Source organism: Cucurbita pepo, chromosome LG08, assembly GCF_002806865.2.
Source record: "Cucurbita pepo subsp. pepo cultivar mu-cu-16 chromosome LG08, ASM280686v2, whole genome shotgun sequence".
NCBI lineage: Eukaryota > Viridiplantae > Streptophyta > Magnoliopsida > Cucurbitales > Cucurbitaceae > Cucurbita > Cucurbita pepo.
The window spans coordinates 5872595-5898106 of NC_036645.1; the positions used below are offsets into that span (position 1 = coordinate 5872595).

At 34.6% G+C, this 25512-nt stretch overlaps 2 protein-coding genes across 8 annotated transcripts; both read left to right on the top strand.

Annotated features, from left to right (window-relative positions):
• Positions 1-7926: 7926 nt before the first annotated feature.
• Positions 7927-16409, top strand: LOC111800757 (chaperone protein dnaJ 13-like). Of its 3 annotated transcripts, none has more exons than XR_002816015.1 (14): positions 7927-8193; positions 8941-9227; positions 9512-9709; positions 9809-9923; positions 10097-10183; positions 10462-10550; positions 11096-11180; positions 11489-11542; positions 12945-13025; positions 13325-13402; positions 14112-14351; positions 15082-15189; positions 15300-15421; positions 16011-16409. XR_002816015.1 is itself a non-coding variant. In XM_023684591.1 (13 exons), exons 1-13 carry the CDS (start codon positions 8047-8049, stop codon positions 15354-15356), a joined length of 1626 nt encoding a protein of 541 aa, XP_023540359.1. In that variant the 5' UTR covers positions 7927-8046; the 3' UTR covers positions 15357-15789. The 3 variants fall into 3 exon arrangements, 1 of the variants encoding a protein (XP_023540359.1); XR_002816016.1 differs by having other exon boundaries at positions 16024-16409; XM_023684591.1 differs by lacking the exon at positions 16011-16409 and having other exon boundaries at positions 15300-15789.
• Positions 16410-17645: 1236 nt separating this feature from the next.
• LOC111799721 (small heat shock protein, chloroplastic-like) lies at positions 17646-22453 on the top strand. 5 transcript variants are annotated; one of them, XR_002815879.1, is made up of 5 exons: positions 17646-17998; positions 18181-18224; positions 18846-19519; positions 21972-22074; positions 22167-22453. XR_002815879.1 is itself a non-coding variant. In XM_023683171.1 (3 exons), the coding sequence occupies exons 1-3, from the start codon at positions 17826-17828 to the stop codon at positions 19262-19264; spliced, it is 636 nt and encodes a 211-aa protein (XP_023538939.1). In that variant the 5' UTR covers positions 17646-17825; the 3' UTR covers positions 19265-19590. The 5 variants fall into 5 exon arrangements, 2 of the variants coding, with proteins under 2 accessions (XP_023538939.1, XP_023538938.1); XR_002815881.1 differs by lacking the exons at positions 21972-22074; positions 22167-22453 and adding an exon at positions 21648-21772; XR_002815880.1 differs by lacking the exons at positions 21972-22074; positions 22167-22453 and adding an exon at positions 21514-21566.
• The last annotated feature ends 3059 nt before the right edge of the window (positions 22454-25512 follow it).

A 25512-nucleotide genomic window follows, 5' to 3' on the forward strand; every position in this document is an offset into this window, starting at 1 on the left:
GCTTTTTTATTGACACAATATTTAAGTATTTTGGCCAGGCTGCATTTTTTTGACTTGCTTTTTTTAAAACCATCAATCATAGTACATTGGTCAGCCAAACTTTAAAAATAAAATATATATTTTAAAATAATTAAAATAATTAAAAGAAATATATTAGTATTTAGAAATATATAAATTTATGAATCAAAAGGAAATTATTATCTCAAAACTTCTTTAATTTAATGTCTATCAATTAATATTTTCAATTTTCAATTTTGTCAAGCTGCTTAAAAAAAGTGTTTCAAGTTTCACCTAATTTTTTTTTCTTTGAAATATCATTATTGTAATTTATTTTTATATAAAAGTAATAATATTTTATTGAAAAATAAGATAAAGCTATTTTTTAATTAAAATTTACGAGTTACGCCAATATTATTAAAAAATTCGTCCGAATTAAATCTACGCAAAACTTAATATTATTGAAATTAGTGAATATACAACAATTTTACAAATTATTAAGTAGATTAATAGAAATTAAATAAAAATTTTACAGTAAAAATTAAATTATTTCTCAATATTTATTTGATATTTTTACTATATATTTCTCGTTCATCACCAACATATTTTTTTAAAAATAATTTAACTGAAATTGTTTAATAATTGAAGTTTATTTAAAAAAAAAATTAAAAGATTAATGAAATTTACAATTAGTAAAGAAGTAAAATAAAAATTCATTTTTTTATATATATTAAGAAAAATATGATATTTATAATAGAAATATTAAGATATATTTGGAGAGTTATTTAATGCTCCTTTCCATTTTTTGTTTTATTTATTATTTTTATGTATAGCATATTTATTTATTTTTAGGTCTGTCTTTATTGCTATGCCTATATTGGAGTGAATTTAAGATTTAATAAAAAAATTATTTTGTTACTTGTAATTATATTAGCTTTTAAATTTTCGAATATTTTACATAACATTATTTTAGTAATATCAAGTAATTTAATTAACGGATTAAATTATTAGTAAATGTTTATGAAGAGTTATATGTTATTAACAAATTGGAAAAGTAGCCTTAAAAGGGCACTTTTGGAAAAATGACACTAAAGTTTAAAATTGGGAATTTAATCCACTTGAAAAAAAGGGAATTTACAAAAATAGTCTTAAAGGATTAATTGGAAATTTTAGCTCACAATTAATCAAATTTAATCAAATTTGAAAGATTTCTCCAACAATTAGTCAAAAGTCAAAGGTGGTTAGCAATTAAATTAGTTGGTTTGACTAAATGGATAAATTAAAGGATAAGTATGTAGGTTTTATATTAAAATTAAAAAGGAAATTGCGAGATGCACTTGATTTTTGACAAGTGGAAGATTCTTATTGGTGGAGTTCAAACCGACCCTAAATTTCTACTTACTTAGAGTCACTCCCGTCATCATAACGTAATCATTTTGTGTAGGAAGACGCGTTTTAAAAACTTGGAGAGCTAATATCAAAGAAAAATGGTTGAAGTTCATCCTTAGCGCAAGAAAAACTCGAGCAAACCTCCATAATTCAACCAAATCTTCAAATTCTATGCACGGTTTTTTCCAAAATTCTTCGTTTATAAACCACTTCTTAGCTTTATTTTAGGCTCTTTAGATTTAGAGGAAGGAACTCGACACTGACCGTGAATGCTTTAAACTGAAGTTACCATTAGAGTGACCTTAGCAAGAATTTTATTAATCGGGTATTTTCGAGTTACGCCAAATTGGATCTATAATCCTATCTCAAAAGCTTCTTGAGCTAAAATGGAGTGTTTTTCTTGACCTAATTTTTACGCTTCGTGACAAGGAGAGGGACAACTCTGGTGAAGGAACCAAAATGTTGAAAGTGGATGAAAATGTCTTTTTCAACGTCTTAATATTTAATTATTATTATTTTTAAATAAGATATTTAATTAACCGGACTATAACTACGATGCTAAATAATTAATTATAATACTTTTTATATACACAATTCTTGTGCTTTGTTAAGTTGATCAAATGGAATCAATTTATAAGATTGTGTGTGATTTTCCTAATCTTTAAAAACCATATTTTTCTTTGATTATTTAAAAAAAAAATAGATAAAATTTTGAGATTATTTTAATTAGAATTAACAAATCGTCTAAATTGATTTAACTATGAAAATTTAGGGTACAAATTAATACCGTTATTAGTTCGGAGTTTTAATTACCATTTTGTTTTTTTTTTCAATTATCTAATATGTATTTTATTTTCTACTTTTAAAAAATGTTTTTGTCTAATGGTAACTGAAAGTGATCTTAGCATATAAAATTATGGTTAAAAAATATTTAACAGAATTGATAGTTAATACTTATAATAACACGTGCATTTTTTTCAGTGACTCACTCATAAAAACTCTAAATATTAAAAGTGTTTAACTCAGAGTAATTTTATGTTCGGTGACTCTTTAGTAATTTTGTAACCAATAAAAATGAAAAATAAAATAAAAATACGAAAAGTTGTCTCGCATCTATCAGATTAAGAAAAGGAGGAGTTTGACTCTAATATAAAAAGAATCTTTTGACCGACTGAATCACATAGATATTGTTTCAATTTTTTTTTTTAATAATTCAATTATAAAAACTCTCAAATTAAGAATCATATTTGGATTTATTTCAAATGGTTCTATAAATTATTTAATTCATGTGGTACATTAAAAAAAAGAATTATAATTTAAAAGGACGAATTTTTTTAAAATATATATATTTTTATTAATTTCCATTTTATACTTGATAAAAAAAAATGTAAATATGAAATTAAAATTAAAAAAAAAAAAACAAGAAATAGTTATTAAAAATAATTCCATTATGCAAAACTTATAAAAAGGCTCTTCGTAATTCAATTCTATTTGAACATTTCCATTCAATATATAAAATTCAAAAAATGAGAACATGGGTTTGTTTGTGGATCAAGTTTTTTTTTTTTTTTTTTTTTTTTTTTTTTTTTTTTTTTTTTTTTTTTTNTTTTTTTTTTTTTTTTTTTTTTTTTATATTTATTTTTAATTATTTTATATATATTAAAAAAAAGACAGTTGTTCAATTTAGAAAACTTGGTCTTCTATTTTACTTATTGCATTTTTAAATGTGTTTAAATTTATTCATATTATTAAATTATTTTCTTTCTTTTGAAAAAATAATAAATTCTTTTTTATATGTCTGTTCTTTAAAAAAAAAAAAAAAGTGATAAATATACGTTCATATTGGTTTTTTTTTTTTTTTTTTTTTTTTTTTTTTTTTTTTTTTTTTTTTTTTTTTTTTTTNTTTTTTTTTTTTTTTTTTTTTTTTTTTTTTTTTTTTTTTTTTTTTAATTATTTTGATAGGTCAAATAATTTAAAGATAGACTAATTTTAAAATTTATTAAAAGTATTGGAACTAAATTTGAATATTGAAAATTCATAAACTTGTAATAGAAGAAACGTTTAAGTACATATATTTCATTAGCATTAGTCAATAAACAACATAGGAATGTTCATTGGGTGGGACGGAGATAAGGATAGTTTCTTGATCTTTGTCTCGGCTCCTATTTCGTTCTTGTTTCTGCTAAATTTTGTAGGGATCGAGGTAAGAATTTTTTTTTTTTTTTTTTTTTTTTTTTTTTNAACTTAAGATCAAGAAATTATTTCCGGTTTGACATGCTTAGTATATGCAGAAAGTCTGTGAAAATATTTCATAAAAATGTGTCATGAACGCAGATAAAATGTATGACTTAAATTTAAATAAAATAAAATAAGTCTTTATCTAACCTAAAGGACTACGGAAGAGACATGAATGTAACTACTTTAACTTTAGTTCTATGGTTGTCACCACCCGGAAAGGAGGGTCTTACATTTTTACCTAAAAAAAAATAAGAACATAACATGACTCGAGTATTTTAAGAAATACTTAGTACATAACCTTAGGGTCGAAAAATGCAAACATATGCAATATGATGGGATCTATGTTGTAAAAACATCATGGCATGGCCTTGGGCTTTGCTTTTCAGTCTGGGTAGGATTGGATGTGTAGTATTTTCCTACACATGACCCACACACGCACACATGGACCCACCAAGCGGTTTCATATACGTACCCTTTGACCTTGGCTCGTTAGGCTAGTGCAGCCATGCTTTCGGACATCACAAAGGGAAAGGGCTTGCACAATATCATGGAAAACATAAATATCGTAAGGTATGGATCTGTATTGATCATAACGGGAAAGTACCCCGATGCATATAACACACAAAAATGCATGAGGTTCCTATAACTTACATCACAGTATAAGTTTATGATGCAAGTCAAACCTCCTATCGTTCATAACATAACGAGCCTATGAAACATGTATACGTAATTCTTCTCGAATCTTTCATACTTAACATAGCTTACGTGACATGATGTAGGGAGGTTAATGCATCATAGATTATCGATATCATAAACATGACATAATCACATTATAACATAACTTATAACATGACATAGCACAACATAGTATACCATAACAATTATAATCATGACACGTGCAAGGGCTACGAGGCACACGTCATCATACACCATAAAATTCATCCAACCAAGCCAACAATAGAATCACTTACTCGAATAGCCTAAGTCAAAGTCGCTAATCTATCCTTGAGGCTAGTACATATCTGTCCTTCGAAATTTGAGTCAAGATCTGTGGGTCTACAACGTAGGGTTACGGTCTACAACTTTGTTTATGCTACATCCTTCATTTTTTACTTAAACGAGAAGTCATCACAAAGAAAAAAAAAAACATTCTTAGACAATTAGAGCATAGCTCACCTACTCAACTGATCAAGACGTTATAACTTTGACCAAAAAATTTTAGGTTTGAATTTCGAACCTATTGTCGATCTTTAAACAAACACTAAAGTCTTGGATCTTAAAATTGTTGCTTCCAAATCCTACCATTGAATTAAAGCTATAAGGGAACAAGTCTTTGGCATACTATTATCAAATAGAGATTGTATTTTGAAAGATTCAACCTCAAATCAATTGAATTATATCTATGTTCAACTTACTCTATCGGGATCCGGTCAATGCTCGACTTTGGTAGTATGGACATAGAAAATTTATAAGTCCGTTAAATTATCATATTAAAGTATGAACTTTCAATGATGAGTGATCACTTAGGAATTTTTTATGAAGCAAGTGAGTGAGAATAAAGTATGTTAAAAGAATTTATGTTGGTTTGTATGGATATTTTTTTACTCTTAAAAGTACTTCAAGAGAAGTAGATAACATGAGTATGTCGCAAGGAAGTAGGGGATGTCAGATCTAATTGGTGTCGAATCCAAGCTCCAAATCATAGTTTGAATTCTGGGTATGAATCATTATAAATATCAATGTAACGGTAACGATTCGAGTTTCTGATAAAATAAAATAAATAATTAAATGGTCTCCCTATAAATCGCTAAATTTTTTGCTAGACATGTATTGCCGGATAGAAACGTTCCTATTTCTCTAAGTTTCCTTATTCTAAAACCCTAGAATGCATTCTTGTGAAATGTCTTGAGATTATTTTTATATTCCTGTGCCCAACCTTTTACATCCCTTGAAAAGGATTTTTCTCCAAACTTTTCTCTCCCAACATTGGGGTTGCTATTTCAAAAAAGGATTCGGGTGGAAGTAAGATATAGACATCGGGATCGCTGTACTTGTGTCAAAGACGCTGCGTGACCGGCGAAAACAAGAAGTTGCGTCGGGGGTCGTCGGTGACAGAAAGGCGTCAGAATAGGTGAAGGAGTCGGCGCGTCGTGGAAAGCGGGGAGGCGGAAATAAGGGTTTCGCTTTCTGGGGGGTAAGGAAGACGTGCGTTGGAATCGAGTCGGGTGCCTCTGAACCAGCCCACGGACGAATACGGGCCGTGTTTCCATCGGCGGCCCAACTCCACAGATGCACGTCCAAAGAACTTGGCGGCTCCGCACGCGTACGTCGGCTCGGCTCCGTCAACTCTCGCAGCTCAGCTTGGCAGCTTAGTTGGTTGGCTCGGCAGCTCGGCTTATCGGCTTGGTATCTCTATAATATATCGGTTCCTAGGTTTTCGGCCCTTCTGAAGATGTTTCTACCCTTAGTTTTTCCATCCGAGGTTAGTATGGTCCCTAACCGTCAAAGACAGATTGTGTTGGGAGTAATAAATAGCATGAGATTTAGCTAGGGTGCGTTATGAAAGGTTCCTAAGTTTTTATGTGGTTATTATAGGATGTATTTAACCGTTGAGATTAGCTTGTTGTGAGTGACTTTGGCCAAGCCCATCGAGGTAAGTGACCTTATTGTTGGAGTTAGCTTACCACGTGTTGTATGATGGTGCGTGCCCTGTGGCCCCTACATGCACCATATTCTATGTGATATGACTATATGATGTATGGATTATGTGACTGTTTATGCTATGAAAAGTTATGGATTATGTTGATTGTTGACTGTGTACGCTATGAAAAGTTATGGATTATGTTGACTGTTGACTGTTTACCCTATGAAAAGTTATGGATTATGTTGACGGTTGACTGTTTACACTATGAAAAGTTATGGATGATGTTGACTGTTTATGCTATGAAAAGATAGCTGATCTGCTAGTATTATATGCCATGAAAATGTTGGGTCCAAATTCAACTGCCTGGTTGTACTCAATATGCAAATATGACGTAGTATTATCGAGTCATGCCATGAAATGCTTATGGAACTGGAATGTATTTTCATGTTATGTAATATGTCACGTAATGTGAGTTATGTGATATGTAATGTAAGAAATGTATATATATGATGTTAGCAATGCTTATGTAATGCCATGATAGGTATGTTAAGGGACCTCATACATATATGTATGTCACTTGCATCGGGATACTTCCTCTTTATGTTACGAAAGAGGGAAATACGATATTTATGTTCGCCATGATATCATGCGGGCCCTTTTCTGTTCTGTGGTGTCCGGCGACGTGTATTACGTTGTGCCCGATCAAGCTTGGCCCATGAGGTACGTATACGAGCCCGCCTGGTGGGTCCATGTGTGCGTACATGGACCGTATGTGAAGGAGTATCACACATCCAACCCTACCCGGAATAGAAAAGCGCCAAAGGCCATGTAAAGTTTATGAAAAGTTAGGTCTCACTCATATGTTGCATGTGTTTGCATTTCTAACCACAACAGTGGGTGACTTACTGAGTATTTCATAAAGTATCCCGATACATGTGATTTACAAAATGCATGAGATCCCCATAACTTAAATCATGGTATATACTTATGATGCAACTCATACATCTATTTTTTTTAGTGACATAGCGTCCCTATGAGACATATATACGAAGTACTTATCATATCTTTCGTCATTAACATACACGACTTTCCAATGTCTCATAGACATAGAGTGAACATATTAACACAGTTACGTGACATGACATATGAAGGTTCGTGCATCATACAACATCGATATCACAACATAGTTCCATAGCATAACATAATCACATTATAATATAACTTATAACATGACATAACTCTTATCGTAACATAACCCACATCATAACATAGACATAACATATCACACGTCAAATAATCATAAAACATCACATGTGTAGGGCTATAGAACACGCATCATTCATATGTCATACAAGTCACCCGGTAAAGCCAACAATAAACCTAATTATCTGGTTGGTCTAAGTCGGAGTCACTAAATTTTTTGAGTAGATATTCATTTGATCCTACTCGTCCAGATCTAGAGAAAATGGATGATGTGAGTATATATATATATATATATATATGACACATTAAAACAATTAATATAATAGCAACTAAATTAAAATGGAGTAAAAAAGATGAATCTCATTCATAGTTTAATCTAAATTTTAATCGAAAATGTTTTTTATTTTCCAAATAAGCATTGGGTAATATTAACAACACGAGCGGGTAACCTAGCTAACCTGACAGCTCCTATGCCCGCGGCTCGGCAAAAGCCCCTAAAACCCACAAAGCAGAAGTACAGTTCTTCCATAGTCGTTCTCTGCTAAACCTTTGGAGTTTGCTCCGAAGTCCTAAAAATGGAGGAAGAAGAAAAGGCTGGGCCTCCCAATAAGGATTTGTACGCTCTGCTCCACATTTCACCTGAAGCTTCCGATGAAGAAATCCGAAAGGCTTACCGTCAATGGGCTCAAGTCTATCACCCTGATAAATATCAATCTCCTCAAGTATTTCCCAATTCGCTCTCACAGTTCTCTTATCGTTAATCGATTTTGTGTTGCTTGGATTTCAATTTTGTTTTCTCCGGTTTTTGGTTAAGTTTGTGATAGTGATGCTTCTGTGTTATTTGCCTGCCGATGAACTTATTTGCGATCAGGGATAGTTGTCTGAGCGATATTTTGGGTTAATTTGTGTTCAATAGTGAAGTGGAGTGTGTTTGATATAGCTGAGTGGCATTGTTTGTGGATTTTTTGTTCTTTTTGTTTCGATTCTTGCGTGGGTTTAGCCTTCTCGATTTTGTTTTTGAACTTTAACTGTGTAATTTAATATTTATGATCAGTAATGCTGTGAATTATTATTATTTTTTTTAAAACTGCAAATCGGTAATTTGCATAATTTCATCTTCGAATACCTTCGGAATTGTGTTTTATCATTTTACAAGTCCTGTTCGTGTTTGTCAGAATCTTTAGAAGGAGAAGAAGCCCACAAAAGCGTATTTTAATTTTATTGAAGCATTAATTTAGACTTACTGGGATACACGGATTAAAAGTGCTTCCAGATCTTTTGGGGATCATTGTTCCATCATTTGAATTTCTATGCTATCTGGACTAAAGTAAACTTGTCTATGATAGGATTTTTATTTTAATAATACAATGATATTTGGAGGAACTTGTGAGTATCTATCATCTAATTTGAATCCTGTAGTCATGATCCTTGTAAGTCTTTCTCAGTGTTTTTCTTGTTTGGTTCTTTAGATGAAAGATATTGCTACAGAGAATTTTCAGCGAATCTGCGAAGCGTACGAAATATTAACTGATGAGAATAAAAGACAAATATATGACATCTATGGCATGGAAGGATTGACTTCTGGTTTGGAACTTGGTCCAAAGCTGAATAAAGCAGACGAGATAAAGGAAGAGCTTGAAAGGCTACGGAAAAGGAAGGAACAAGAAAAAACTTCAGCACATTTTAGACCTTCCGGTACCATTCTAGCTAATATGTCTTTGCCACATTTTTTGAAGGGTGTTGGCATCATGAGAGGGTAATGAAGTCTTTCTATTCTGTTCCCCCACCTTCCAATTCAATTTAAGCAAACCATTATACCTTTGCATTAGGTACAACATTACATCATTTTACCATGATACAATAAGTAGCTGAAGGAGTCTCTGTGTTATTGGTTCTTTGTCAATTTCATAAGAAGTCTATATTACTGGTACTAACAATTGAGGTTTCTGATTTGAGCATTTATATGCATTAATGAAGCTTGTCTAGTTGTATTGCTATTGTGTTATCACCTACTCATTTATTTATGTACCAAAATTTTAGAATGGCCATGACAAGTGAAGTTCAGTCTCAAATATCAAAAAGTAATACCGTTGGAATAGGAGGAAATTTGGCAGTTACTGGGAATGCTGGTGGTGGGGCTGCTTCTGCTGTGTTTCGCCATCAATTTTCTTCAGTTTCTTCTGTGGAATTTATGGCTTCAGCTGGCTTAAGATCACTTATTGGGATGCAAGCATCTCGGTGAGAAATTGCCTCTCCTGTATCCGTGACGATTTTAGGAAAATTTACTTGCTCTAACCCCACACTTACCTCTCCCTCTTTCTTTTCTTATTTGTTCAGTCATCTTACATTGCACTCAACGGCAACAATGGGTGTTTCAATGTCATTAAAAGATGGATCATTGAATTTGTCCAATGCTTGGACTCGCCAACTTTCTGAAACAACAAATGGAAATGTATGCCTTTTTTCCCCCAATCAAATTATGTTCTATATTCTTATATCAGATCGTTAATATTTGCTCAAATGGTGTCTGAAGGCAGAACATTAGTTTATCATCTTTATTTTTAGTGTCTTATCACTGGATCTACTGCTTGCATTACTTCCTGATTATTGTCTTCCCTTTTTTAGATACAACTTATTTTAGGTCCAGAGTCATCCGTTGCAGTTGGATGGCAGAAGAAAGAAGAGAAAAGGTCTGTTGCGGGAGAGGTTAAGGTATTTTTCTTTCTGCCGCTGATCATTAGTTATTCTCAATGAAAGATTTATGGCATTGGAATTTAGAATTAGGAATAAGATGAGTATCAGATGTCATAATGATATGTTCATATAGGCATCAAAACAGTGGCAGTCGCAGTACTAATGTTAGTTGTTATTTGTGTCTGTCAAATCTTCCTTGGTTTTGATCATGGCTTTGTACAAGTCGCTACATTCATTCAGTCTCTCAATAGTATAATTTTTTCCTTTAAGACTACAACTTATGTATTGGCCTGCAGTTTAGTACAAGTTCTTTTGGTGCTTCAGCTCATTACACTCATCGCTTCTCTTCAAAATCTCATGGCCGAATTGCTGGGAAAGTTGGAAGGTAGGCTTGGAGGGTTATGCTTAATCTGTCAAATGTTACATCTTTCCTGATTTTATCTATCTTGTTTCCCTTTTAAGATGTTAATAATATAGTTATTGTTACAAAAAGTTCAGTTTATCTTGTTGATCAAAAAGCACATGAAACAAGCTTTGTGCGGACACAAGTTTAACAGAACTGAATTTTCTGGAAAATGCTAATTTAGTTGGTCTCTAAAAAAATTGATAGGAAGGAATAGAGGAACTTTTCATGGTACCTTTAGAGATCTTAAAGATATATATTTTTTAGCTCATTTAAATTCATGACTTCAAGATGGTATTTCCTCTCCAAAGGCTTTGGTAGTTACTTCCCTACTTGATTTATGCCAGTTGGAGGAATTGTTTTGTAAGCTCCTTCCCCCTTTGGTGGTTTTTTTCCCTTTTATTTTGTTTATAGAATGTGTGACATGCTATAATGGCCAAATACGACTTGTGTTAATTTAATGCTCCATGTTAGGTCGTGGAATGCCTCTTGGTCCTTTTTTGTGACTTCCGTTGTTAATATTGCAGCACCATGCTTGAGCTTGAACTTGGTGGTGGGAGGAAATTATCCAAATTTAGTACTGTTCGGATGTTGTATTCAATCGGGATTCAGGTAGTTGGAACTTCATGTGTGGAAAAAATAGAATAACTATTGTTGACTGATTCTTGAGCTTGCATGCCTCTTTGCTAATGAGAACGGAAGAATTATTTAATCTTGTAGATGCCAGATTAGGCTTCTAATGTTTAGTGAATGTCCTGATTTTTGTTTTCTTTTATTCTAATCCTTTGAGGATTTATCCTCTGATGTGATATCCATAAATTGGTAACATGTTTCTTAAATTGTGTAATTGATTCCAGTTTTTGGTTTTTCTCGCTTCATTGTTTGTTTACGTGTTTTCATCTTATTTTACACTTTTCCAGGGTATCTTTTGGAAATTTGAGTTGCATCGTGGAGGTCAAAAACTTATTATTCCAGTAAGATTTATCTCCATTTTTCTCTTGTTACTAGATGCTTGAGGCTTGAGTCTGTGTGCCAAGTTTATTTATCCTTTTTTTTCTCTTAGTAGCATCGTGGAACAAATTGTAAAACTTCTCTACAAATTACATTGTTAAAATTGTCTAGCTATGATGGATGAATATGAACTTGGTTTTCATATGAGTAAAATAAGAATACTTGAAGGACATATTATAGCTTTCCTTTGGATCCTTTGGTTGGAAATTTCTCTCTTTTTGATGGTTTAATGGAAACTATGGTTATAAGGGGTTTGGGCTGGTGTAAGTGTTTCTATACTCCTTTTACAGATATAGTTTAAATGACCTTTTGTTGAATTGGAAAACCTTTCTATAATCCAGGGTTTGCTTGGGGTTTCATCCTTTTAGTATATTCATTCACATCAATAAATATTTGTCTAATTGAAGAAAAAAAGAAAAGACTTGAAGGGCATATAGGAGTTAATAATGGCCCAGATCCTATTTCATAGTCATTGCCTGACCACGAGCAAGATAATTTAATTTTGCAGCCATAATTTTTGTGCTCTCTCTCCTTGCCCTGGCTTGTGCACATACTCAAATATTTATGATGTGATTCGGACCCATCATAAGAGTGTTTTTGGTTAAGCATTGTCTTTGAGATAAGAAAAATTAGGGCGTATTTGATTGTTGAGGAAACAAGGGATTTAATGGAAAGAAGTGTTGTATTTCATGTTTTCACCCTTTTTGGATAAGGGCATACCCTAAGTGTCTGTTAGCAGATTTAGAATATGAAAACACTAAAAACATATTAATGTTGTTTTCAAATCGTCACTTTCTAGACTGCTAAAATCCAAATACAATTCATAAATTATTTATAGAAATAAACCCGCCAAACAGAAATCTACTAAATCATTTGATTTAGTGAACCAAAAACAAGAAATTGAATCTAGATAAGATACCTTATAGGCCCTTAATCACTCAAGTACCAAAATAAATCCATCCAAGTAAACAGACTCATCACAATCTTGGTAACCTTTTCAACTACCATACGTCAATTATGGATATTCAAACTGTTAATGCCATGTTGATTGACAAAGTTCTAAGATTCTAAGCAAAATTGTGAAGTTAGGTTTTTTGTAGGTTTGGACAGTTCGTTCTCATTTTTTTTTTCCGAGTATTTTAGTTATTTTTCTTTGAAGTTTTAAACTTAGTGACATTCCAATGATATAATATGTCCCTTGCGTGCTGGTCACACAATAGGATATATATTAATGTGCACTTAACAATCTTAAACTATTAAATGAATTTCTGCTGAGTCCAATTTTTATTTGGGTTTTAGCTTTTCGTTCGTACCTCTTTGTCTATTATGTCTTAAAATCTCTTTCTAATTTTGTATTTCATGCAGATTCTGATTTCCAGGCATTTGAACCCCGTGTTTGCAGCTGGAGCATTCCTATTTCCCACTTCAGCATACTTTTTGCTCAAGGTTTCCTAAACTATTGAACATTTGATTAATCTCTGAACCATCTATTAATGAATTGGTTTGTCACATGTGCCATGATGGAATTAGGAAAAGGGAGAAAACTCAGGCACACCCTACAAATTTTTTAACTATAAATATTCAAACACATTTTAAGTGTTAGTATGCTGACAGTGCTGTATTCTTTTCTATTAGTTTCCTGAAAAATTAATGTTCCATTTTATTTCTTGAGATTTGTACCAAGGAATAAGTGGAGGTGAAGACCTTTTTAGTTGATTTTTAAATCTTATGTGTTATGATTGCAGAAATTTATAGTAAAACCTTATTACCAGAGAAGGGAAAAACAAAAGGCTTTAGAGAACATGCAAAAGACTTCTGCTCAGGTATCGATTTTTGTACAATTTTTGGAGCTTTGACTGTACAGTCGGCTTTTATAATAATTATTATTGTTATTATCTTGTTTTGCCTTGTACAAGATTTCATAAAATTGAAATTTTTTCTGTACTAGTGGAAAAGACCAGTTTAAGAGGTTGATCCAGTAGGTTGCATACATTAAAACACTAATCTTATTATTATTAATAACACTACTACTATTATTTTCTTTGAGATGAGTGGAGTTGGAGATATTCATTGGCTTTCTTTTGACGTTGAAATATTCATTTCTGGTGTTCTAGCTCTTTTTCAGCAGCTTCGCCACACATTCCATAGTATTTCCCCCTCTTTTCTTTTCTATGAATCACTTGGGTCTTTTGCAACCACCTTTTATCTAAATTATTTAAAACTTTTTCTTGGCGACTTCCATCTTCTAATTTTTTTGGTGTTGGACTCCTTGTGATGGGATCTTATTAAGTATTTATATTAGAAGAAGAGCTTGAGAAAGTAGTTAGTTTGGGTTGGGCCGAGAGAGTGTAATTAGATGTTGTTGTTATATAGTGGTGGGAAAGGGATACTTTGGCTAATCATTTGTGATGGTCTGTATTGGGAGGAGAGTGGAAGCTCTCTAAATCTTCCCTTGACACTGTACCCTCATTGGTAAATAAATTCCAGCTCTTATCACCTTCCGGGTTTAACATGAGTTATATCTAAATGTAGGTGCGAGAAGCAAGAACCGCAGCAGAGAAAGCTCAACAGCTACTGCAAAATGTAGCCAACAGGAAAAGAAACAGGCAATCTGAAATCGGGGGACTTATTATTACTAAAGCAATTTATGGAAGTCAGAAGGCTTTGAAGAAGAGGGATGAATTAAGCGTACCAAATGATGAATCTTCTCTAAGCGTCATAGATGTGACTTTGCCTCTAAACTTCTTGGTTAATGATTCTGGGCAGCTAAAGGTATTTTTTTAGCGACTTCTTTATTTCCTGTGTTCTTCCAGCTACAAATAATACCAGTGTCATTTGAAAATAATATTGGCACTTACGCAATGGCGTTAAATTATTAATTAGTTATGAGGTTGCATGAGACCGGTTGAATTAGAACCCAAGGGGTGATGCGGCCATGCCCATTTAGTGATTTTGTTTGCAAGCAAAATGCTAGAATGAATCCATTCCCATGTAAGTCCCTTGATCAGAACAACCAGATCCCATGTCGGTTGGGGAGGAGAACGAAACATCCTTTATAAGGGTGTGGAAACTTCTCCCTAGCAGACGCGTTTTAAAAACCTTGAGGGGAAGTCTAGAAGGGAAAGCTCAAAGAGGACAATACCTGCTAGCGGTGGGCTTGAGCTGTTACAAACTTCAACTTCTTGTTTTCCTATTGGTTGAGTCCTGAAGTTGATATGAATTAAGTCACTCTCAAATCAATGACCAACAGCCTGAGAACTTAAATAACAGCAAAGTACCTACTTAGTGGCTGAATGGTCGAAGAGTACTCTTTAAACCGCCATTCAAGGGATCAAATTTGGACGACCTCTCGTTTCTTCAAATTTACAAATTTTCTCATTCCAAGTATTGTTGGATCAAGCAATATAGTTTTGTAGGCTTTAGCTCTAAATTCACTAACCTATGACCATAGATATACACTTGGAGCTCCATATTTCATTGTCATTCTATCTGTTTGATGCAGCTCCATGATGGGGTAAAGAAGTCGGGTATCATGGGCTTTTGCGACCCATGCCCTGGAGAACCAAAACAGTTGTATGTTGAGTATACCTATGGTGACAAGACTTTTGAGGTAACTATATCCACCAACATGAGTTGTCCGAACTCTCGAACCAACACGTCTGTAGGTTTAGTTATTTTAGTCGTTTTCACGGTTGCTACTAATACAGTTTTTCTATGTAGGTGGTTGTGGATGATTATGAGGAGTTGCTAATACCAAGGCCATCGCAACAAGTCTAATGTCGACGATATTATCTCACATGCCTGGTTACCTCCAGCCATTTTTCATACTTCATCTGCATGAGGTAATTCATCTTGATTGATATGATATCCCTTAAATTGGTCACATTCATTTTGTAATAATTTTGTATTTTAAAGGTTTCAAAGTAAGATTTCCCCCACTTTACTTTGACAAATTTCTTCCAATGGTGAAATAAAATCCATTTTTGTGAATGGACAAAGTCTATTCCATGAAAGTTTACAGAGGGGATGAGATGGAATGGGAATTGTATTTTATGAACTGTTTCTCAAAGAATGAAAATTGGATACGAAAATCATTCTGTGGATTTCATTAGGATCATGTTTCAATTCCACCAAATTAAACCCAACTGAAACATGCTGGACATGCGATGTATCCTTTTACCATAATCTTACTAATCATCTCTGAGACTTATTCTGTGCAATTTAGCATTTGAACTGCTTGAATATATGAAGAACACTGAATTTGAAGGTGATAGAGTTGGTCATTTCCTAGCAAATTTGTTCCAACCATGAATCTTTATTTCATCTAGAGTAGGATGAGTTGCTTTTGTGGATACATTATCTTCAGGAAACTTTCAGTGCATTTCTTGATTATGCGTGGTTGGAGTTTTTAAGTTGATTTCTTTCTGACAGAGAGCATACACAGATTTCTAATGTTATCCTAAACGAAGAAGTGCCTGCTTCAACAAATACTAAGTGGGTTAAGTTTGAGGGCTGATGCTATAGCCTACAACTAGAGTGTACGCTATTTTCTTAGATCAAAGAGGTGGGTTGATCTTAAGGCATATTAAATCTTGCTCCAATAATGCTTCTTGCAAATGGTAGAACTCCGCCATGGAGGGAACTAAAATGAAAAGCTGTATCTCATTAGCCATGAGTCTTACTACTACCTGACTTGGAAACAATCTGTCTGATCGATGTTAAGTCGATTCAATATTTCGAATCAAATCTCATTGCTTGGCTTTGAATTTTGAGTTCGGTTTTTTTAAACTTGATTAGGACGTTTTATTGTCCGAGTTTGATCACTTTTTATCTTGCTATGTCCAGGGGACTCGAGAGTGTTTTATTAGTTGAATTTTGTATTGTTTATAAGAATGGTTTATAAGCAATTTTTAGTCTAATTTGAAGGGGAGGCATCACTCACGTTGGTTTGAGAGGGAANGGAATAATATTTTAGTATCATAATTATTTTCATTATTATATGATCAATTACTAATTTAAAACCGAATTGAGAAAGAATATACCTATATCTATTTGAAATTATTAGCATTTAAATTGGCCAAAACTACCAAAAATATCAAAATGAGTTTGAATTAAAGAAATAAAAGTGTAAAATAGTTAAATTAGATTTTTTATTAAGAAAAACTTACAATTAAAAATAATAAGATTTTATAAAGTGAAGCGTCAGGTATGTATATGAAAGTAATACGTATATTAAGTATGAAGTCCAAGGCCATGGTTTTAGGTTCTACTAAGAAGAAATGTCATGCACGTAATAGCATTTTTCGATTCCAACCATAGAGTCAATTAAGTCTTGAAAGAAATTCAAAGTGTAAATGTAAAAACGACCAAGCTATGTATTTAAAAGTAGGGTCGTTTTAACAATTTTAATATTCATTTAATTAATAAATAGATCTACCTATGCATAAAAGGGTCTGTAATATCTATATCCTCGATCCTATGATTTAGAGGATGTATTATCATCCATGTTGCAACTGATTCAATAAGCTACATATCTAATTGCATCAGTAACTGACGGTCTCCTAAACAAATTTACTCATGACAACTTTTTGGTTCTCGAACAACCTATAACACGAGTCACTATTCTCATTAGGGCTAGGAAGTAAGTCCCAGGACCCAAAGTGACAAAAAAGAAAAAAAAAAAAATTGGCTACAAAAATGGGCTAACAGAGGTATTCCTATGTATGAGAACACATAAACAAAAGAAGGTAATAGCGGAAATGAAATTCACATATGTAAGTATGTATATTAATCATACATAATAACGTCTAAAAATTGGAAGTCATATGTGACATTATTTATAATACCATTTATATAAATTGACGTGATAATTGACCATTAATGTGTTTAGAATATAGTAGGTAAATTTTATGATATGTTGATGGTAATATTATGGTAATTCTTTTACATAGTTATATAGTTTAGTAAATAATTCAAAAGTTTTTATTTTTATTTTTTGGAATAAAATTTTAAATTAAAAGGTATAAATATGAATTTTTCAAAAATTTAGGGGAAAGACGGCAAGATTCCAGAAACCCCGCCTTTTGCAAGAACCTCCATTACTAGAACCTTCTTTCCCCTTCTCGACGCTTCTTCTGCTTCAATAAAACCCCAATTCCTCTTCTCCTTAACCTCAGATTCTTGGATGATTTGATCTAAGTGCTCTCTTAGCTCTCCGCAGTTTAAGCATTCTTATAATCTCCGTCAATGGCTTCTTCAATTGCTCTCCGAAGGCTGTCTGCTTCCTCCGCCGCTAAGCTCTTCAGTCCTGTTCGTTCCGCCTCTGTCCTTCCTTCTGTCGGTCGTTTTTTCAACACTAATGCTCAGATTGCTAGTTACGACGACGAAGACCGCTCCGTCGATTTGGACAGCCGCCGGAGCGGTTTGTTAGACGAACACGACTCTCCACAATGGTATGATATTGTCCACTTTGAGCATAAGCTCTCATGGCTTTGCTTTGGGTTTCCCCAAAAGGCCTCATACCAATGGAGTTAGTATTCCTCACTTATAAACCCATGATCATTCCCTAAATTAGCCGATGTGGGACTCCCATCATCCAACACGGTTCTCTCTCTCGTTATCGTGATCGCTTCCCTGGTTTCGCAGGTAGTTGTTTTCTTCGTTCCTTTGATTTATTGATTGATTGTTCTGGAATTTTGAACTAGGTTGCCATGTGATTAGTTGTTTCTTTCTTTGTAATTTTGTTTTGATTTGTTGAAATGGATCTGCGCAACGACTGGTGGTATTGAATGTTGAATTTATATGACGCGCATTATTGAATCGCCCTGATCGGTTTTGTTAGCCAGAGATTTTGTTTGCTTGTCTAGTTTTGATCAGAGATTTTGTTTGCTTGTCTAGTTTTGATCATGCTGACAAATCACGGCATGGAATCATCTGAGAGTGGTTACTGTTGTTCTTTTAGTGGAAACTTTGCTTGTTTGCTAGTGTTGGATATCGCTGTTGTTGCCATTTAATCATCGGAAGTTGTGTTTCAACAAGAACTCCTACTCGCTTATTGATTGAGAAATATCCGCATAAAACCATGTGAAATTAGTCGTGTTTGAACGAGAAAGTCCATTCGTTGCACTCCAATTCTTGTTTGCTTGTTCCGCACGAATCTTTATCTGTTCACACATTTGGACAATATTGTCAATAAACTTTAAGTTCGTAAGATTGCTGATGGTGGATCGATCACTACCTGAATACACTTCAATTTCCATGTGACAGATGTGTTCGATCATTTTTCGCCGAACCGGAGCCTGAGTCAGGTCATGAATCTGATGGACCAGTTCATGGAGGATCCAATTCTGGCAGCTTCACGAGGAGTTGGAGCAGGATCAAGGAGGGGCTGGGACGTAAGAGAAGACGACGACGCTCTGTACTTGCGAATGGACATGCCTGGACTGAGCAAAGAAGATGTGAAGGTGAGCGTAGAGCAGAACACTCTGATAATCAAAGGCGAAGCTGCAAAGGAATCCGAAGACGAGGCAGACCGGCGACGATTCTCAAGCCGACTGGATTTGCCCGACAACCTCTACCAGCTGGATTCGATCAAAGCAGAAATGAAAAATGGTGTTCTGAAATTGAGCGTGCCGAAGGTGAAGGAAGAAGAGAGGAAGGCTGTGAAGCATGTTACAGTTGAGTAGTTTGGTCTAAAACTTGAAGAAAAAGCTCTGTAGCTTTTAGAGTTGAATATGGAGTTCTCATCGCCTTTTGCTGTGGTCTCTGTTTCATGGATGTTTGCGAACATTGTCGAGCTGTTTTGAAAATTCCCATGTAGCTGATTTCAACGGAGTTTCCCCCCTCATTTGTTGATGGAATCTAAGATATAAGCCGCTTTACATAGTCAAAGTTTCCATCATGTTGGTGCCTCTTCTCTTCTGCGTTCTTCATCCCATCATGTGAGTCTACATTTACTTTTGTGAACTTAATTCATTAATCCATCAGCACTCTCACTTATATTCGAGATCTATAGGGTTTGGTGCGGTTCTGTTGCCTTATCGATCACTTTCGTTCGAGTTAACTTATGAGTTAGGGCCTGAGTTTTTGAAGTACTGACCTATGAATGAATCTTCACAAGTTCCTTCAAGAAATTCAGAAGAGATTCGGGCGGGATCGGATTAACAATGGTACATCATAAGTATCTTTGTCTACTTTTAAGCATAGTTGATTCTGACAAGAACTTACAAAAAGATTATTTATCCAAAGCAGGATTGGAGTTCTACAACATTAGTGAAGGACTTTAGTTATGAGTTATGAGTTATGAACAAGTAAAAATGTAAATAATTAGGAAAAAAAATTAGAAAACTCACAGGAAATCTAGAAATTCCATTAAATAGGGACACGTGTGGAATGGTAGGGGACACGTTTGCCCTAGGTGGTTGATACGTGTCGAATGCCGAAGTGTAAAAGTGTGTTCGACTTAAAGCGATCAATCAAATCGGTGATCGATTTGCGATCTGCGATCTTTTTCCATGTGAGACGCGCATGTGAAAATGCATGTAAGAGCTTACTTGTGCATATGTATGGTGTGTGACTTGCATGTGAGTGGTCTTTTCTTTGCCGTTTGACTTTTGTTTGCTTATCTTGTTTTTCATTTCGATTTTAATGTTGACCTTACTTCTTGATTTAGAACTTACTAGTGAATTTTGAAGCCTTCAATAGTGAGAAAGCAAGTTTAAAAAGGTACGCTTTATCTCGGTGTTAGTATGGTTAGAATATGCACGATTAGGATTTTAGAAGGGCAAATCCAACGAGATGCTAATAGAAAAAATGACTGGATGCTTCTAGGATGAGAATTCAAAGTTATATGACTATTTTTAATGCTTTCCTAGAATGAAGGATAGAATATTCTAACTAATGCTATAGATGATTGAGAGGCATGTTTTCTCTACATTAAACTTGCTTGAATATATGATTTATGGTTTTCAAGCTTTACATGCTTGATAGGATTATCTTAAACATGTATGAATGAATAGATTAAATTTTATGTGCAATATGAGTATCTCCCTAACAAAGTACGCAAGAGCGAAACAAGCTAAGATTAGGGTGCAAGAGCTTAAACTGTACCTAGGTTAGAACGTTTCTAGTAGACTAAGCAACCTAGAATCTTGAGCACAATTAGAGTTCTAGACGTGAGTGCACCCAAAGACTGGATTAGCCCTGAGGAGTTAACCTCGAGCAACCTATAAATGTGAGATGCATTTAGATGCCTCTAAAAACCTAAACTTCGATGGCATCCAAGTTTGATTAAGAAAGGTAGCCACTCGAGTTATTATTGCTTGTAGGGTCGAGACAAGGCTGATGTTGTAATCTCGTTAAATTGGACTTGGAAGAGACTAGGGACTATACAGACGACTAGCTCAAAACGAGGATTTTTACTAAGTGTAAAAACAAGGTTGATGTCGGGACTCTGTAAATCAATTTTGAAATATACTAGGACTACATAAGTCGATAACTTAGGATAAGTACTTCTATTGAGTGTAGAAACAGGCCAAGGCTGAGTAAATAGGTTTCAGAGAGAGAATTGGGAGTACATGGGTAGTTGTCAATGTGAGTACTTCTATTGAGCGTAGGGACGGATCAAGACTAACGTCGTGATGCCGTAAATCGTTCTAAAGGAAGACTAGGGACTACACAGATAGAAAATTCATGATGGTTGCCCTTAATATAGGTGGTAACGACCCGAGGCCCCGATAAGATGGAACCGTTTAGAACTTTGAGGCTTTCTCAGAAGTTTGAACCGCTGAACTAGGCCTAAACTTTTTAGAGCCTAGAGAAAATCTTGTGATAGCTAGAGAAAATCTTGTGATAGCTAGCTTATAAGGTTGCAGGGAAGTTGCTTATGGAATATTTTTATACTCACCATTTTTCCTTGTTTTTCTTTGGAGATTAGGTTACCAATTGAAGCGGAGGAGTGTTTAGGAGTTGTATCGTCACAGAGGGACATCACCCGAGGCATCAGTTGTCATTTGTATCATTTAATTTCTACTTTTATTTATTTATATCTTGTTTGAAATAAATCCATAGGACAGAAGTTTTGAACTTTTTGAAATAAGCCAAGAGTTTGTGCTCACAAATGGTGAGGCCCAGCGGACCACAAACCCACCCAACAAAAAATAAATGGTTCCCATTTCTCTCCACCCTCTTCTAAATTTCATCCTCTTCATCTCTTCCTCTTTTCATCTCTAACTCTTATTTCAAATCTGACCATCACTTTCATTCCTTTTTTTCATTGGATTCTTCCCTCTTCCACTTTTTTTTTATCTTATTTTTATTAACGTTCAACTATGATGTTTTTGTTCGGCATTTTAACACGTTATCCACTATTTTTTATATGGCTAATTTTCATAGGGTGCTTTAGAGCGTCGCTATACAATTACAACTCGTCTTTGCTCAATGATACACAACACTCATGCTTTAGCACCTAGTACAACTACCATCCGTGCAACAACAGGTAGTGGGCAACAAAGTTTCTTTGCTGCCCATTTCGATTTTTCAATATATCATATTCATGCAGTGAAAGATGTTGCCTTATTTTTCTCGTAGCTCGTGTTTGACACCAATTAAAGCTGATCTTAGTTTTTGATGGACCCGGGGGTACATGGTAGCATACGTCTACAATGCCATTGACACTTTCGACCGACATTCAAGCCTCCTCTCGCAATGTCAAATGACCAAGTCTTCAAGGTGCACGTTCCTTCCCCCAAGAAACTCAATCATAAATGGTTCATGAAAATTGAAGAAACTTTAAGGAAGCATGATTGTAATATTATTGTAAGGAAGAAAATGTGATCAAGTTTTGTCACAGTCCAACATGGCATGTTCCCTTCAATAATAAAGTTGTTTGTTTGTTTATTGTATAAAATATGATCCCTAAAGCTTTAAGAATTTAGTAAATGAAGAAAGGAATACAAAATTAGGCGATGTTTAGAAGCCTCCAAACCCCCAAACTAAACAAAATGAGTAAACAATTCAATACGGAGACTTCAACCAAACAATACCCATGTGCCTTGATTACTACCTGTTCCCACAACCATTTCTAAACAATATGGCATTCGAACTCGAATATAAAACACGAGCAATCAAAGTATTGTACTTTATTAGCAATGTGAATGAATGAATCGCTCACGTCCGCTTCAATCAAAACAAAAGGCTATAGTTTATCAGCTTTTCGGGTCTCAGTCGGTCGAACTGAGTGATTTGGATCTAAGCTAAAACTAAGCAACTAACAAATCTAAGCTATAAGATATGCAGCATATCATGGGAAAAGATACATGAATCTTAGTGAATACACTTAGATTCGATGTCTTTGTAGAGATGACATCGACATCGGGGCAGAGTACTAAAACTAAGCAATCACTTGGAAGTTTCGAGCTCGAACGACACTCTACATTACAGCTCAACCCAAAACCCGAAACAGTCTTGGTAACAAGAGCTTGAGACGTGCGCAGACAAAGCTACTTGAAGATTAGTGGGGTGGGTCACGAACAATAGTGTGGCCTTCGCTATCCGAGCTATCCAAATAGAAGTACGAAATCGCTATGCTATGAGATACCTAACTCAGTGGTGTAGTTAGAGAGCTAAAGACAAAGCTACACTTTTTTAACCAGGTGGGTTTCCCCTTTCCTTGGAGACCAGCATCCTTGCTGGCACACCATCCGGTGTCTAGCTCTGATATTGTCCGTTTTGGTACGATGGGCTTGGGTTTGTTGATATATACGAGCGTCTAAGCCCGATTGTGCACACCTCCACTTTTCTCACGGGACAAAATGTCATCTTCTAACAAGTTTTTCACTAATGAGAAGTTCCAAAGCAGAGAAAAATGCAGAGCTAAATTAATCAAAAGAAGTAAAGGGTACGTAGTCACATGATAAAACAGAACACTTCTAGTATGCACATCAACACCCCGACTTCCTTTTTCTAGTTTGACGTGCCAAACAAGGTTCTACGTTCATCCTCGATCAAAATTTCTCTCCACCCTCTTCTAAATTTCATCCTCTTCATCTCTTCCTCTTTTCATCTCTAACTCTTATTTCAAATCTGACCATCACTTTCATTCCTTTTTTTCATTGGATTCTTCCCTCTTCCACTTTTTTTTTATCTTATTTTTATTAACGTTCAACTATGATGTTTTTGTTCGGCATTTTAACACGTTATCCACTATTTTTTATATGGCTAATTTTCATAGGGTGCTTTAGAGCGTCGCTATACAATTACAACTCGTCTTTGCTCAATGATACACAACACTCATGCTTTAGCACCTAGTACAACTACCATCCGTGCAACAACAGGTAGTGGGCAACAAAGTTTCTTTGCTGCCCATTTCGATTTTTCAATATATCATATTCATGCAGTGAAAGATGTTGCCTTATTTTTCTCGTAGCTCGTGTTTGACACCAATTAAAGCTGATCTTAGTTTTTGATGGACCCGGGGGTACATGGTAGCATACGTCTACAATGCCATTGACACTTTCGACCGACATTCAAGCCTCCTCTCGCAATGTCAAATGACCAAGTCTTCAAGGTGCACGTTCCTTCCCCCAAGAAACTCAATCATAAATGGTTCATGAAAATTGAAGAAACTTTAAGGAAGCATGATTGTAATATTATTGTAAGGAAGAAAATGTGATCAAGTTTTGTCACAGTCCAACATGGCATGTTCCCTTCAATAATAAAGTTGTTTGTTTGTTTATTGTATAAAATATGATCCCTAAAGCTTTAAGAATTTAGTAAATGAAGAAAGGAATACAAAATTAGGCGATGTTTAGAAGCCTCCAAACCCCCAAACTAAACAAAATGAGTAAACAATTCAATACGGAGACTTCAACCAAACAATACCCATGTGCCTTGATTACTACCTGTTCCCACAACCATTTCTAAACAATATGGCATTCGAACTCGAATATAAAACACGAGCAATCAAAGTATTGTACTTTATTAGCAATGTGAATGAATGAATCGCTCACGTCCGCTTCAATCAAAACAAAAGGCTATAGTTTATCAGCTTTTCGGGTCTCAGTCGGTCGAACTGAGTGATTTGGATCTAAGCTAAAACTAAGCAACTAACAAATCTAAGCTATAAGATATGCAGCATATCATGGGAAAAGATACATGAATCTTAGTGAATACACTTAGATTCGATGTCTTTGTAGAGATGACATCGACATCGGGGCAGAGTACTAAAACTAAGCAATCACTTGGAAGTTTCGAGCTCGAACGACACTCTACATTACAGCTCAACCCAAAACCCGAAACAGTCTTGGTAACAAGAGCTTGAGACGTGCGCAGACAAAGCTACTTGAAGATTAGTGGGGTGGGTCACGAACAATAGTGTGGCCTTCGCTATCCGAGCTATCCAAATAGAAGTACGAAATCGCTATGCTATGAGATACCTAACTCAGTGGTGTAGTTAGAGAGCTAAAGACAAAGCTACACTTTTTTAACCAGGTGGGTTTCCCCTTTCCTTGGAGACCAGCATCCTTGCTGGCACACCATCCGGTGTCTAGCTCTGATATTGTCCGTTTTGGTACGATGGGCTTGGGTTTGTTGATATATACGAGCGTCTAAGCCCGATTGTGCACACCTCCACTTTTCTCACGGGACAAAATGTCATCTTCTAACAAGTTTTTCACTAATGAGAAGTTCCAAAGCAGAGAAAAATGCAGAGCTAAATTAATCAAAAGAAGTAAAGGGTACGTAGTCACATGATAAAACAGAACACTTCTAGTATGCACATCAACACCCCGACTTCCTTTTTCTAGTTTGACGTGCCAAACAAGGTTCTACGTTCATCCTCGATCAAGTACAGCAGCCAACATAACCAGAAAAATGTGCATTTCATAGCAATAAAACACGAAACGAAGAAGATGAAAACAAGAGCAACAATGGCAAG